A 14,028-nucleotide genomic window follows, 5' to 3' on the forward strand; every position below is an offset into this window, starting at 1 on the left:
ACAGGTTGCCTTATCCAGCTTTCCCTACAGTGCCCCGGCGCTTAGTCGCTCAGTCGTGTCTGACTCTTTGCCACCCTATGGACTGTAGCCCACCCAGCTCCTCTGTCCATGGGATTCTCCAGGCAAGAATACTGGAGGGTTAGCCATTCCCTTCTCCAGGGGATCTTCCCGGCTGAGACATCAAACCCACATCTTCAGTGTCTCCTGCATTGGCAGGTGAGTTCTTGACCACTGAGCTACCTCGGAAGCCCCTGCAGTGCCTAACAGAGTACCTAATAAACAAACACCTGACCTCTAAAAATGTTTGGTGAAGTAGAAAGTGAGCCATTATCTGGACATCTACTGCCTGCAGGGACAGGCCAGGGCTGGCTGCAGCCCTGGAAGACTCATCTCGTCAGCCTGACCAGGCCCCTCCCCTCTCACCTCCCTCTCCCGTCTCTCTCGAGGGCTCTCGGGAGGGAAGGAGCTGCCCCCTCGAGGCACCCTCTTCCTTTCCCTTCTCCATACACACTCCCCTCCGTTTGCCCACAGCAAAGTCAGCACTTTGGGCCCAGGGTGCTTTCCTTTATACCCAGGACAGGTGTAGGGAAGGAATAAGGTGGTGTGAACCCCAGCCCTACAGAGGCTACCCCTACCCTCTGGATGCTGAATACCATCATCTTTCCGAGCCTCAGTTTCCTCAACTAGTCAGTGATGGCCTTTGCCCACCTCAAAATGTGTAGGAGTCTATAAAGGTGAAATAGTATGTGATAAAATACACAGCTGAAAACACTGGAAGATCGTAAAATGTTACACAAATGTAAGGGGTTCCGAGCTGGCCGTCACATGGGCATTAAACTATAACCTCTCAAAGATATTTACTATAAAAATTTCCAGAGCCATGGGGAAAAGAACTGTGAAGTGTGCTTGCTCCTAAGATTTAACTTCTATGAGTGATTTTGTTTTTCATTTGTGCTTCTCCAAGTTTTCTGCATTGATCATGTATTTCTTCCATAATTAGAAAAAAAAAGTTACATAAAAATAATACCTCTGGGGGGTGGGGAGTAATACCTCTGAAATAGAAGTGTCTAAACTGCTTTTACACTATGTTATAGTGAAAGACTGGGGAGAAGGGAGGCATAGGTGGGCAGAGGAATAGAAATGAGGTTTATCATCAGCTGCATTGGGGGTAAATGTCTTCCTGCCCACCCTCACCTGGCTTTTCTACCCTAGAGAACCCAGGCTGAGTAGCTGGGAAGGAAGAATTTCTTTCCAGTTAAAATCACAGGGCAAAAAAAAAAAAAAAAAAAAAAAAAAAAATCACAGGGCAAGGATTCCTGGCTCCCATCCCCCATTGCTGCCCTTAAACACCTCCCTCTGGAAATTCCACTGACCCCTCAAATGCAACATGTCTGCGCAGGCACTGTTCAGGGCTCATCCCTGTTCCCAGGCTAACGAGACCCCTGTTTCTTTGGGGAACAGAGCAGATTCCATTTGGGGCAGGGGGCCCCAGGCTCAGCCCCAGCCCTTCAGAACAGTCGCTTCTCCTTCACAGATGCTGGTGTAGTCATGGACACAGCTCTGTCCCCTGAGAGTAAGTTGTCTAGAAACCTGCTAGGACAGATTTTCTTAACAGATAAAAAGAGCTCCTTAGGAGGAGAAACTCTCTTGCTCCCAGCCCTTCATCCTGTGGCTCCCATAGCTCGAATGTAGCTCTAATATAGTCATCCTGCAACCAGAGGCATGAGGAGAGCAGAGCACAGAGGCAGAGAACATTGGGTCTTTGATGACACGGTTGAGCTGCTGACCCACATCAGAAGACTTTGGTGCGGTGGAAACATAAACCGTCTTTTTATTATTATTTTTGGCCACACCATGCAGCTTGTGGAATCTTAGTTTCCGGATCAGAGATCGAATCTGGGCCATGGCAGTGAAAACACCAAATTCTAACCACTGGACCTGCAGAGAAGTCCCAAAACCTCTTGTTTAAACCACTAGAAGTTGGGTGTTCTGTTATGCAGCCGAAATCACTCCTAAAGATACAGTGCCCAAAACGTTCCCCTTCATCTGTCCCTCCTGGGTCTGCCCCTGGCCTCCATGTCCTGTATGTCAGCGGCCCTTCCACCCCCCAGGCCAAACCTGACTCCTCCCAGTCTCCGCCCGTGGCTCACCTGGCCCTGTCTTTGGCTCTGCCCTCTCTGCCCCTCCTCACTCCCACGGCACTCCCGCAGCTCAGGCCTAACCAGCACCCCTGCCTCTGGGCTTCGTCTTCCACCCCCCTTCTGTTACCTGCAGTGAGTTTCCTAAAATACAAGTCTGATTGTGTTTCCTACCTAAGGAAGCATCTATGGACTACAGAATAATTTCAAGAGCCTGGGCATGGCATTTAAGGCCCTTGGCAACATGGCCCCAAACCACTTTCTGCTTTCATCTCCTGCCACACTGCCCCAGACCGGTTCTGTAATTTTAGCTTTACCAGAGTATTCACTGCACAACTCTCACCTCTCTACTTGTGCTTCTTGTTCCCTTGTCCCTAAATGTGAATGCATACTTATCTTTCAAAACCCATTGCAAATATCTCCTCCAGAGTCAGCCAGGTTGGCAAAGACTCAAAGGCAGGCAGAGGAAGAAACATATATATCCCCTTCCTTGTGAAGCACTCCTGACCTCAAAGAAACATCCTTCCTCTGTGAACCCACGGCCTGTTGTTCCATCTATACCTCTACTATAATCCTTATTTTATATTCTCAGTATATATCTGCAAGTAGATTAAATTCCTTTAGGACAAGGATATGTTTCAGAGCCCCCAGGACTTCCCAGTACAGAAGTTGATGTAAGTGACTAATTAATTTTTGGTGGAAGAGGCAGCATTAAAAAAACAACAACTTCCTGTTGCTTTCGAGGCAGAAATTATGGTCCTATCTTCCTTAACACTACTCCTCCAATCTCCCTCCCATTCCCCATCCTGCCCAACCTCCTTTTCCCTGCAGGGGACTCCCAAGGAGAGAATTCCATCTTCTCCCACAGAGTTTGGCCCCTTTTGAGTTGGATGTGGAGGAGAGACAGATCCATTAGGTTCTGGCCCTCAGTTAAGAGAACTAGACTAGTAGCCAAAAGAATCTGGTTTTGATTTGGTAATATCCAAAGTATTTCCCAAGAGTTCGATCCCTGGGTTGGGAAGATGGCCTGGAGGCGGGCACAGCAACCCACTCCGATACTCTTGCCTGGAGAATCCCATGGAGAGAGGAGCCTGGAAGGCTGCAGTCCACAGGGTTGTATAGAGTCAGACACAACTGAAGCGACATAGCACACACACATATCCATGAAATTCTCCAAAATCTAGATAATCATATGCCCAGGTATCATCTGAAACTGCAAGCTCCAGTAGAGGAGGGCCCTCGCCTATTGTCCTCCACTAAGGATTCAGCCCCAATTCAGAGCCTGGTCCAGAGCAGATGTGCCATAAGAACTTGTTGAAAGAAAGTTAACCACAGAGTTATTTGCAAGTTCTAGGAAACAATCAACTCAATTGCTCAGTGGCTGAGGAGTACTTGAAAGTGGGAATGTGTTTATTTATCTCTACTCTGCCTCATTACAACAGCAATCTCTGAACCATTCAAAGAAACACTATGCTGTGGTTAAAAATACTTTTTACAAAGAGGTTATACACGAAAATATTCTCTGTCATAAAGTTAAAGGGCAGAAAAAGAATTACACAATAGAAGTGAATCATATTTAACACAATACCTAAAGACAAAGAAACAAAAACTCACAGACTAAAGGCTGGCAGGGAAGGGTTGAAGATATTCACAGTAGCCGGTAGCTCCCCTTACTCTCCGGTTCTCTTTTTCAACTTTTGAAAAACACACACATATCACTAGTAAAATGGGAAACATACACTTTGCTTTTTTTAATGATGTGGGGAGTGGAGCAGAGGCTGCTTCAAGCTCAGGATCACCTTCCCTGCACCCTCCCCATCACCCCACTGCCCAGTAATGCTCTTAGAGGTTCGGCCAGGTTAGCTGTGCCCCAGGGTCTTGTGGTTTTGTCCTTCTCCACCCCAAACCACAGGGCGCTCAGCAAGGGAGTAGCAATCAAGTAGCTCTGCCTGTTCCACACTGGAAATGGTACCTCCAGGCCAACGGTGCCCCCACAGGTGGACAGCACCTCCCTCCAGAGGCCAGGCCTCCCCCAGGGCACTCAGAGAGTTAATCTTGTCCTTGAGGAATTCCCAGAAAGGATTCATAAGGGGAATTTCCCAGACAGGCGGGCAGACAGACAGACACCTCAGACAGCTCCCGCCACTGAGCCCAGATGTTCGCCTGAGGGTGGCGGTGCTGAGAGCCAACACAGGCTCACGACTTTGTGGTGAGAGGTAACCCAAAGCAAGAACCAAGACTAGACCCGCCTGGGCAGGCTGGGGGCTGCGACGAGGGAGGGCACCGGGCTAACTTGGTCTGCAGGTCGGTCTCCGAGCCGAAGTCCCTTCTGCTGTCTCGGTCTGGATCGCTCAGTGCCTGCAACTCTCCTCCCAGTCCACCAGGTGTCGCATCGGCTCTCGGAGTGTCCAGGCAGCGCAAGTGCGCATTGTGGCTCTGCAATCTCGGCTTTTCCGCTTAGCAAGTTTGTTGCTAAAAGGTGGCTTGTCTGTTTCCCCTACTGGCCTAAGGACTAACCAAGGACAGGGGTTTTATCCTAAATGCACCCTTATCCTCGGTGTTCATCACAACAGCCAAGATCTAGAGGCGCCCCATTAATTCGCATGAAAGACCCCCGTACGCACAAACCCAGGGATACAAGAGTGATGAGCTCCAAGCCTTAAGAGAGAATGCTGGGGGCAGTGCCAACCTAGGGAAAGAGAGCTCCATGTTCCGTTCGTGTGCCCAGAATTTCCCCCACCTCTTCTCCCCCGGGTTGCTCCAGTCCTAGACGCAGGCAGGGCGGGAACGGACGTGGCCCCGCCAGGCTGGGCCGAGCGAGCCCGAACCTGCCCGGTCTGAGCGGCGCAGCCCAGGGACCCCACACGTTCCCGCCCAGAAACCCCGGCGGTCAAAAAAGCTGGGGAGGGGGGATGTGCCCCAAACCGTCTCCTCCAGGGGGCAGTTGTGGACCACCCTCTCTGAAGAACCACCATCACCCCTTCCTTCTCTAACCCTTCTGGTTTCTTTTCAGAGCAGTACGTCTTGCAGAAGTAACACTGAATACTGATTTCACTTACTCAACAAATGTTTCTTGACTGCCTACTACGTGTGCTAGGTGCTGTGCCAGGCACTGGCAACACAGCAGTGAAGAAGCAAAAACCCCTGCCCTCGTGGGACTTCGAGCCTACGGGACAAGAGCAGGGGGGTGGGGTATCTCGCGGGGACACGTGGGTGGACGACACCCAGGTGTCCTCCCAAGTGAGCAAAACGCGCGTGAGCTGCACTGCCCTGGGCTGGCCGGCGGGTAGACTTCGGCCCCGGCGGGAGGGGCGGCTGCACCTGGGATAAACGCGTGGCGGGGCACGTCGCCTGGGGCAGGTGTGTGCGAGGGGGTGGGGGCCTTGTGCAAAGCCTGGCCGGACCTGGCCGTAGGGTTACCCGGCCAAATACCTAATCCGCGCGGGGGTAAATATTTATCCTACGCGCAGCGAATCGAAACGAGTCGGGCCTCTAGCAGTCTGAGCCCCACGCGGGGTGGGACCCGCCCGAGCCCTCCCTCAAGCCCAGGCTCCTCCCCGGCAGGGGTCAGCGCCGGACTAGCCGCGGCGTCCCGGCCCCCCTCCCCCTCTCCGTAATTACAGGCGTTGTGGCCAGGCCTGGCCGCAAAAGAAGAGAAGGAAACAGCTTGGGAACTGGGGAAGCTCGGCCCGAGCTTCTCGGGGTGGGGGGAAAGACATGGGGGGGGGGGGGTGCGGGTCTGCAGCTTCCCGCTTTGCGCAGCCGCGTGGTAGAGCTGGCCAGGGGTGCACAGACTCGCAAAATCAACTCTGGGCGGGCATACAAAGAGTCACACAGTCGCACACAGGAACCACGAAAGGCACGCGGGCACACAGCATTGGGACCTCCAGCTCCAGATTCTCTCTCTCTCTCACACACACACACACACCCCTAATCAAACACCTGCCCGCCCTCTCCGCCCCGAGAGCTGGGAGGCAGACACCCAGCCCCCAACCCCCCGCTCCAGACGGCAGCAGACCCCGGCGGAGAGAGGAGCCCCGAGAGGCGAATTCCAGCGGGTTTGTTTACACGGCTCGGGGGGAGGGGGCCGAGTTGGATACTGGGGCCCGACGGACTGGAAGACCCAGCACAAACTGGGCCAGACACGGCCGCCGCCCGGCCTGGGGCGCCGCGCACAAGCACCCCTTCCGGGCCTTCAGCCGCAGCTCCGGCTCGCCAGTGCACGTTTCCCCCTCCTTTTCACACACTGTTCACAGATATTAGCATGCGTTCGTCAAAGTTTCACACGCTTCCCCACACGCGGCTGTGATACTACTCACAAATGCTTTCACGCTTGCGCGCTCTCACACGTATTTACACACGCCAGATGCACATGTGTGGTTTGAGTTTGTCGCCCTTCAGGCCGAGATTCTCACAGTCCATATTCAAAGTCTGTTCGCACGGTACACACGTGTTGGCGCACACACACACACACACACAGGTCATTAGTGCCCTTTAGAGCCCTAGAAACAAGAGCGAACCCCCTCGGGGGCCCACGATCCTCCTCTCACAGGCACTGACGGTCAGAGGCGCCCTAAGCCGTAGCCGCACACGTTACATACTTGATCACACACAGGGTCGCACTTTATTCCCGGCATCCAGGCGATGACACAATCTCCCGAACAAAGACAACATTGACAAACCCAACAAAAACAAACAGCCTCGTGTGTGGGGAGGGGCAGCCGAGCAGAGTCCGGGAAGGGGGTGGGTAGGAGGAAAGTGTGGGAACGCGGGCACCCAACCCGGGGGTACAAGGCTCGAGAAAGGCGCGGGACCTGTCCACAACCTCGCAGCCGCCAAGATCGGCGCGCGGCGCCGCAGGCAGGCCCGGCACCCGCGAGTTGGCAGACCCGCATGTGGAATGCGTTCCCTTCTCCCGCACGCGACTGCGCCCGGGACACAGACCCACAAAGCTGCACGCCGACCCACGAGCGAGCTAACACCACGGCGAGCAGATTCACCGGGCGGAGGTGCGCGCTCCGCTCCCCTCCCCCTGCGCTCCCCTCCTCCACCTCCCCAGCCCCCAGGCCCCGGGCAGCCGCGCGCCGGGCGGGGCGGGGGCGGGGGCGGGGGCGGGGCGGGGTGTCGGGCGGCGCCGGCCCAAAAGGCGGAGTCGCGAAGCGGAGGGGCCAGAGCTGCGAGCGCGGTGCTGACTGCGCTGCCGAGAAACCCTGCGGGAACCCAGACTCGGAGGAGCCCCTCGTCCCCGCCCGGCCTGGCCAGGCCCCGCGCTATGGAATTCCTCTGGGCCTCTCTCTTGGGTCTGTGCTGCAGTCTGGCCGCTGCTGACCGCCACACCGTCTTCTGGAACAGTTCAAACCCCAAGTAAGCCCGAGTCACCGGCCGACAGCCTGGACGCCCGGTTGGCAACGCTCCCCCCTCCAGGTTAACTGTCCCGCCCGGCCCCTAACCTGAGTCTTGGGGAGGTGACCAGCGGCGGGAGGGCTCCCATAGATTTTCTTCTCGCCCATAACCGGGAGTTCCACCCCAGGGCAGGGCCCTGCCCGCATCTGCTTGCACCGTGCGGTCTCTGCCCCTCTTTTACTTCCCTCTGCTACAGCTGTTACTTCTGTTAGGTGGGAAGTTAGACATGAGCAACAATGGGAGGCCTCTCTGAAAGGGATGCAAGCTGATCTCTAAAATCCATCCCGGACACACCCAGGAGAGCTCACTGATGTGCTACAAAAAAACCACAGAGACCTTTCAACGCCTGCACATGCGCCCTAGGCACACAGTGGATACAAAATAACCACAGGGGCTTCTCCAAGTAACCTTAGGCAGTTAGGAGCCCAGTAAGAGCTCATGAATATTCTACATCTAAGTGTAACAGACCAAATTATGAGAAGACATAAACAACACAGCCTGCTGTTATATGACTTACAATTGTCAATCGGCCTTGAGTGTATGCCCATTTGCATTCCCTTTCATTCATTGGTGGTGGGTACAAGCTCTGCTTTGCACCCGCCATAACCAAAGGAGGAGACTGGACATATGAAAGGGGGAAGCCAAGAGGGATTAACTGGAAGGGTAAGGAAGGTTCTTTTGATGATCATTCTGCTCCCATGTCTTAGGAGTGTCTGTGTAGTAAAAGATCTGTCTGCTTGGGCTAAACTGAGCTGTAACTTGGCTGTTACTCTACACCCTCTAGACTGTCGATCCTTTGGATGCTGAACACCTCCTGCCTCTGGCAGGGGCACTCTCTCTGACCTTCAGGGCTCTTGTTCTAAGCCCTTCTACCACAAAGGCCTCTGTGTATTTGGGCATTTACCTACACTGACAGGTCTTGACATCTAGAGTAAGAAGAATTCTTACAGTAATCCTGGAAAGACTCTTCAGGAGGGACCTGGGCTTGCCTGAATTCAGTGTTTATTCTGATTTTAAGGTGTCCCTGGAATGCCCCCCCCCCCCAGGGGTCTTCTGAGGTGGCAGGAGTGAGGCATATGTTGTGTGTGGGTAGGCTTGAAGGAGTCACCTGTATCTGAGGTTCAGGTAGTAAAACTGAAAAGAAGGGGAGAGACAGAGGTCATGGGGATGGTTCTGGAGGACAGGAAGGGGTTAAAAGGGTTACAAAGGGCTCTGGGCAGGAAGGAGTTAATTTCTCCTGGGCAGATTTAGGGCTGTGAGGCAAATGGTACTGGGAGGAAGAAGTTCCCATCAGACTCTTTGTTCTGGAGTTTTCTGAAGTTAGGGGAACAGTATTTGTGGGAAAACAGGAGAGGTGGGTAGGGTGGAGTAAGGAGAGGAGAGCTGGGCAACTTGGGGTCAGGGGAAAACACTCCACTCGGCTGGGCCACCCCCAGCCCTAGCAGGCCTACCCCCCACTCCCCTTGAGAAATAGATTGTGCCAGTTTCCTCTGACCTTGTGGCAGCATTGCCTGGTGGGGGGTCTGTTGGGGAGGGAGGGAACCGACAGCTACCTGCCAAGCCAAGGGGACAGTGCCCTCTTGCCCATCAGCCTCTGTCTGATAGGACTGTAGTCAGCCCTCCCTCACCTCAGTCCTTGCTGTCTGTTCTTTGCTTCTTTGACCCAATCTTGTCCTAGAGGGAGAGAGCAAAGTCCCTGTTTATGCCCATGCCAGGTGTTGGCTGAAGGAGGAGGAGGGGACAGGAAGCCGTGAGTAGGGGGAGGACCCTGGCCTTTTCCGTTCCCAAGCTCCCAGGTTTCCTCTCTTTCAGGAAGGAGCCTCTTCCTTGCCCCCCTCCTCCCCGCCTTCCCTGACGCCGCTGCCCGCCTTTCCCAGATAGCAAGCAAGAGTCAAAGGAGTGCTAAGTGGAGCAGATTGTACCCCCAGGAGGAGGGTGATGGGTGCACCCACCCAGCACAGCGTCTGCCCTGTCCATCTGGACACACACACACTACTATGCTCAGGACTAAAGGGAAGCCAGCCCAGAGCGGGGTCCACAAGCAGCCAAGCCAGGCCCAGCCCGAGGGCAAAGATGAGGTGGCAGTGAGCTGGGCGGGTGTGAGGCTGGCATGGGTGACTCAGGGCAGTGGGCCTCAGCCCTGGGATCTCCAGGCCCCAGGCAGGGGGCAGCGTGCGAAGAAGGGCAGTGCCGCCTGAACTGTGCGCTGGCCCTAGTACTCCAGGGACAGGAACACCCCTCTGATTCAGACCTGTCAGCTCCCTTTGCCTGAGGTGGGCACTGGGCCGTCCTGGGGTCCTGGGGGCTGAGCACACTTGATGAGGGACATTTTCACAGGTTCTCATGAAATCTGGGGCGGGTGGCAGAGGCAGATGAGGAATGAGTCAGTGCCCGTCACGGGAATGGAGGAAAGACGCCAGGCCCAGAGCTGAAATACCTGTTCTGAAATGGCTTCTATGTTTATCTCTCCACAGAGGAATTTTAAAAGCCTCTCTCTGCGCCTCTCTCTCTCTCTTTTCCCCAGGGTGGGGGAAGGGCCTTGGTAAGCCGGTGCACTAGCATGCTCCTGTAGGGCCAGGCCTCTTAAGGGTCATGCTGACTGGGCAGTGGGTGCCCACCTCAGAGGCCTCTTGGCCTAACCCCCGCCCCGCCCCCCAACCCATGCCCCTGGTTTTGGTTTGAAGCAAGTTGGCAGCCAACTCTGCTGAGTCTCTAGCTGGCAGTGCTTGGGGGGATTCAGAGAAGCTGACCCGCTTGGGAGAGGGAGGTGGGGAGGCACTTTTCCCCCTACTAGGACCCCACCCAGACTGGAGCCAGGTGTCTAGAGCTGGGCGGGGGAGGGGCCGGTGGGCAGTCAGGCTGGAGCCTGTGGAGCCTGGGGGGAATGGGCTGGGGGAGGGGAGCTGGTTCCACCTTGGGAAGAAGGAGGGCCTTCTCTGGAGCGCATTTCACAGGAGGTGAATGTATGGCTTTCGGAGATAAAAGGACAAGAGAGGTTTTGGGGTGCTTTGAGAGAAGTGGACCAGGAGAGCTGAGCACTGATTTGAGAAGGGGGGGGGATTTGAGGGGACTGGAAAAATTGATGAAAGCAACTTAACTTAAAAGGACTGGGCATCATCTGTGGGCCTGGATGTCCTGGGTATTGGGAGAAAAGTTAAGTTGAACAATATGAGATATACTCAGTGGGTCAAGGGGGAAATGAGAGGAGTAAGAAAAGTGAAAACAGATTGTTGGGTGCCAAGCACCAGCATGGGAAAGAGAAAAGGTTACGTGGATTCTGATTACTGAATAGGCCAATAGGGTCTCAGACTGAGGTCGACCAGCGTTTAAAGGAACAAGTGGTAGAACAGAGTTGGAGAAATATTGATAAGCAGAAGAGTGAGCTGAGGAAATATTTAGAAGCCCATCCTTGGGTAAATATCAGGGAGGTTATCGGAAGTGCTTTGGTACCTGAAAGATACTAAGTGGATGCTATTTAGGGGATTAGTGGCAGACAATGATGGTGGGGGGAATGTTTGGAGATAGTGGAAAGATATTTGAGAGATGAAGATCAGTAAATACTGGGAGTTAAGACTTTTTAAGAAATCCTTGGGGTAGGGTCCAGTATGGAATGTGAGGGGTCACGTAAACATGTGGAGGCTCAAAGGCTCTGGCCTGGCTTCTGGGTGATCACCCACCTCCTCCACCTTTGCGCGTGTCCAGGTTTTGGAATGAGGACTACACAATACACGTGCGGCTAGATGACTACCTGGACATCATCTGCCCTCATTACGAGGACGACTCTGTGGCGGACGCGGCCATGGAGCAGTACACACTGTACCTGGTGGAGCACGAACAGTACCAGCTATGCCAGCCCCAATCCAGGGACCACGTCCGCTGGTTCTGCAACAGCCCCAAGGCCAGGCATGGCCCGGAGAAGCTGTCCGAGAAGTTCCACCGCTTCACAGGCTTTACCCTGAGCAAGGATTTCAAAGAGGGACACAGCTACTACTACATCTGTGAGTGCCCGGGAGGCATGCGCACAGGTCCACACCCTCGGGGACACACCTGACATGACGCGCACGCTTCAGTACACACCTAGTGGGGAGGCAAGCAGCAGACCCTTCCAAGCCTGAATTCTGTTTTTATTCATTCTCATTACAAATGCAGAGTGAGTTTCTACTGTGTCCTGGGCACTCTGCTTGGCACTATAGTCACAGAGGTAAACAGAACACTGCAGGGTCTCTGTCCTCCAGAATCTACGAAGGGACATACATCTGTTAATACCACTAGAACAGGGGGATATGGTAGCTATGAGCTCAGAGGCCCTGAGAGAATGACTTGAATACCTGCCAGTCTGGGGGAGTGGGGTGCACCTCATAGAAGGCTTTCTGGGGAAGATGACCCAAGAGCTTAGGGCAAGCAGAGGAGCTGGCCAGACAAGAGGTCAGGTACAGAGACAGCATGACATCCTCAGGGAACTCCAAATGGTTCAGACAGACTGGAGCAGGAGGGACACTTGGAAGTGGGGAGACAGGAGCCTGGAGAAGTACACGGGTTAGGGCATGGGGACCCAAGAAGTGCTAAGGACTTTATCCTGAGGGTAGATTTTTAGGAACTGTAAGATCAACTTTGTGTAGAATGGATCCAGGCCTCACCCTATCAGGGGGCTTAGGGAAAGCAAGGACATAGTGGCTGGGGAAGGGGAGCATATTGTGCAGGTCACCCCAACTTCAGGCTGGGAGGAGTGGAGAACGGACTGTGGGGAAGGGACAGTGTCTATATTCTTTTTATCATCACTTCCAAAGTCAAGGGTTATTCCCAAGAATGGGAGTTTGGACTGAACTTGGGGCAGAAAGTGGGCAAAAACTTTCTGGGCAAGTGGGGAAGGTGAGAATCAAAGATTAGAGGGAAGAGAGGGATTCAAATGAGCAGGGACCGAGAAAGCAGGGCCAGAGGCATTTGTACTTAATATTTTCTTCCAACAAAGTTTCCCTTCCTTAAAACTCTCTGGATTTATTTTGTAGCCAAACCCATGCACCACCAGGAAGGCCGCTGCTTGAAGTTGAAGGTTTTCATCGATGGCAAAATCAGTGAGTGTCAGGGTCCTGTGGGCCTTCTTCCTCCATCCTGTCCTGGGCCAGGTCTAGAGATCTGGGATGGTTGGGAAGTCCCGTTGCCCAGTCCAGCCAGCACTCCCACTCCTTTGCCTCCTGTGTGTACCAAGTTACCTGACCCACGACCACCCTTATCTTTCAGCTCGCAGCCCTCAGGCCCATGCCAATGCACAAGAGAAGAGACTTCCAGCAGGTAGGTGGCTAGAGCAAATTGGGCCTGGGGCACCAAACGGGGTCTGCTTGAAGAGGCTGGGTATAAAAAGTGACTCCTTTGCCAGGCAGGGGCAGGGGAAACCTTGCTGGACTGAGGGCCAGTGCCAGCAGTAGGGCCACTCACCTTGGAGGCCTTTGCCCTCTCATCTTGCAGATGACCCGGAGGTGCAGGTTCTGCATAGCATCGGTCACAGCGCCGCCCCTCGCCTCTTCCCACTAGCCTGGGCTGTGCTGCTGCTGCCATTCCTGCTGCTGCAAATCCCATGAGGGTGTGCACCACATCTATTGTAAGGATTGGAACCAGGCTGAGGAGGCAGGCGGGCCTCCCTCACCTACCTGGGGCCCCTCCCAAGGCCCCAGTCCTGGGAACCACTCCTACCACATGCTCAAGCTGCCACCCAGCAGCCTCAAAACGGGTCGATATTGAGGGTTTCAACCCTAAGGAGGTCAGAAAGCCTGACAGTGCCATTCCCACCTCCACGTCAGAGGGATAGACAAAGAAGTGGAGACAGTCCTTTCCCCTCCATTCCTGCCCTTAAGCCAAAGAAACAAGCTAGACGGACATGGCCTCCTAAGAAGGGCACCGTGGGAGCCGAACTGGATGGGGCTTGGGGTCACAAGATGGACACTGAGCTTGGCAAAGATGCCCCTCCCATGGACAGCCAGGATGGCTCTGAAGGAAGAGCAAGAGACAGTTTCCTGCTTGGGAGCCAGGGACAGGAGAAGCAGCATGCTTGCTTGGGTTGACCCAGCATCTCCCCCAGGACTCTGTGGAGCTGCCACAGGGAGGTCTGTAGTCAGACACTGCATCCTCTCTCATCCTGGGACATCACTCCGCAGAGCTGCACCAGCAGGGGGCTGTGCCAACCTGTTCTTAAGAGTGTAACTGTAAGGGCAGTGCCCACGTGCAGAGTCTATGCCTAGTCTGTAGCCTGAAGGGCAGGGCCCACAAGTACAGAATGTATATGGACTTGATGTGTGTCTATGCTGATTTCTACAACTGGAGTTTGTTTTTTGTTTTTTTTTATACAGTGTTCTTTGTCTCAAAATAAAGGAATGTGTTTGTTTTTTTGGACATGATTTTCTGCCCCTCCTTCCTAATTTATGACCACTGAGTCCTGCTACTTGCCAGGCTCTGCACTATATCAGTAGCAAGGGGGTTTGAATTTTTTCTCCTC

At 54.1% G+C, this 14,028-nt stretch overlaps 1 protein-coding gene and 1 long non-coding RNA gene across 5 annotated transcripts in view; one reads left to right on the forward strand and one right to left on the reverse strand.

Moving 5' to 3' along the window:
* Positions 1 to 14,028, reverse strand: part of LOC139035142 (uncharacterized) — a 29,213-nt gene that overhangs the window by 14,325 nt on the left and 860 nt on the right. Inside the window, exons 2-3 of one of the 4 annotated variants that reach the window (XR_011487677.1) lie at positions 12,975 to 13,132; positions 6,740 to 9,215 (exon numbers count right to left, since the gene is read on the reverse strand). This is a non-coding gene — a long non-coding RNA (uncharacterized lncRNA). Of the gene's footprint in view, positions 1 to 6,739; positions 9,216 to 12,516; positions 12,675 to 12,974; positions 13,133 to 14,028 lie in introns of those variants that run through there. The other 3 variants (XR_011487678.1, XR_011487679.1, XR_011487676.1) reach the window with 3 other exon arrangements.
* On the forward strand, positions 7,376 to 13,925 carry EFNA1 (ephrin A1). Its single transcript, XM_020912380.2, has 5 exons — positions 7,376 to 7,502; positions 11,244 to 11,539; positions 12,548 to 12,613; positions 12,780 to 12,830; positions 13,005 to 13,925. The coding sequence occupies exons 1-5, from the start codon at positions 7,411 to 7,413 to the stop codon at positions 13,115 to 13,117; spliced, it is 618 nt and encodes a 205-aa protein (XP_020768039.1). The 5' UTR covers positions 7,376 to 7,410; the 3' UTR covers positions 13,118 to 13,925.

Source organism: Odocoileus virginianus, chromosome 5 (assembly GCF_023699985.2).
Source record: "Odocoileus virginianus isolate 20LAN1187 ecotype Illinois chromosome 5, Ovbor_1.2, whole genome shotgun sequence".
In the NCBI taxonomy this organism is placed as follows: Eukaryota; Metazoa; Chordata; class Mammalia; order Artiodactyla; family Cervidae; genus Odocoileus; species Odocoileus virginianus.

Bases quoted from the DNA above. Each gene is read 5' to 3' on its own strand.
- EFNA1 (XM_020912380.2), top strand. From the start codon at position 7,411: ATGGAATTCCTCTGGGCCTCTCTCTTGGGTCTGTGCTGCAGTCTGGCC. The intron at 7,503-11,243 runs GTAAGCCCGAGT...GCGCGTGTCCAG, and splicing joins TGGAACAGTTCAAACCCCAA to GTTTTGGAATGAGGACTACA. The intron at 12,831-13,004 runs GTAGGTGGCTAG...CTCATCTTGCAG, and splicing joins AGAGAAGAGACTTCCAGCAG to ATGACCCGGAGGTGCAGGTT.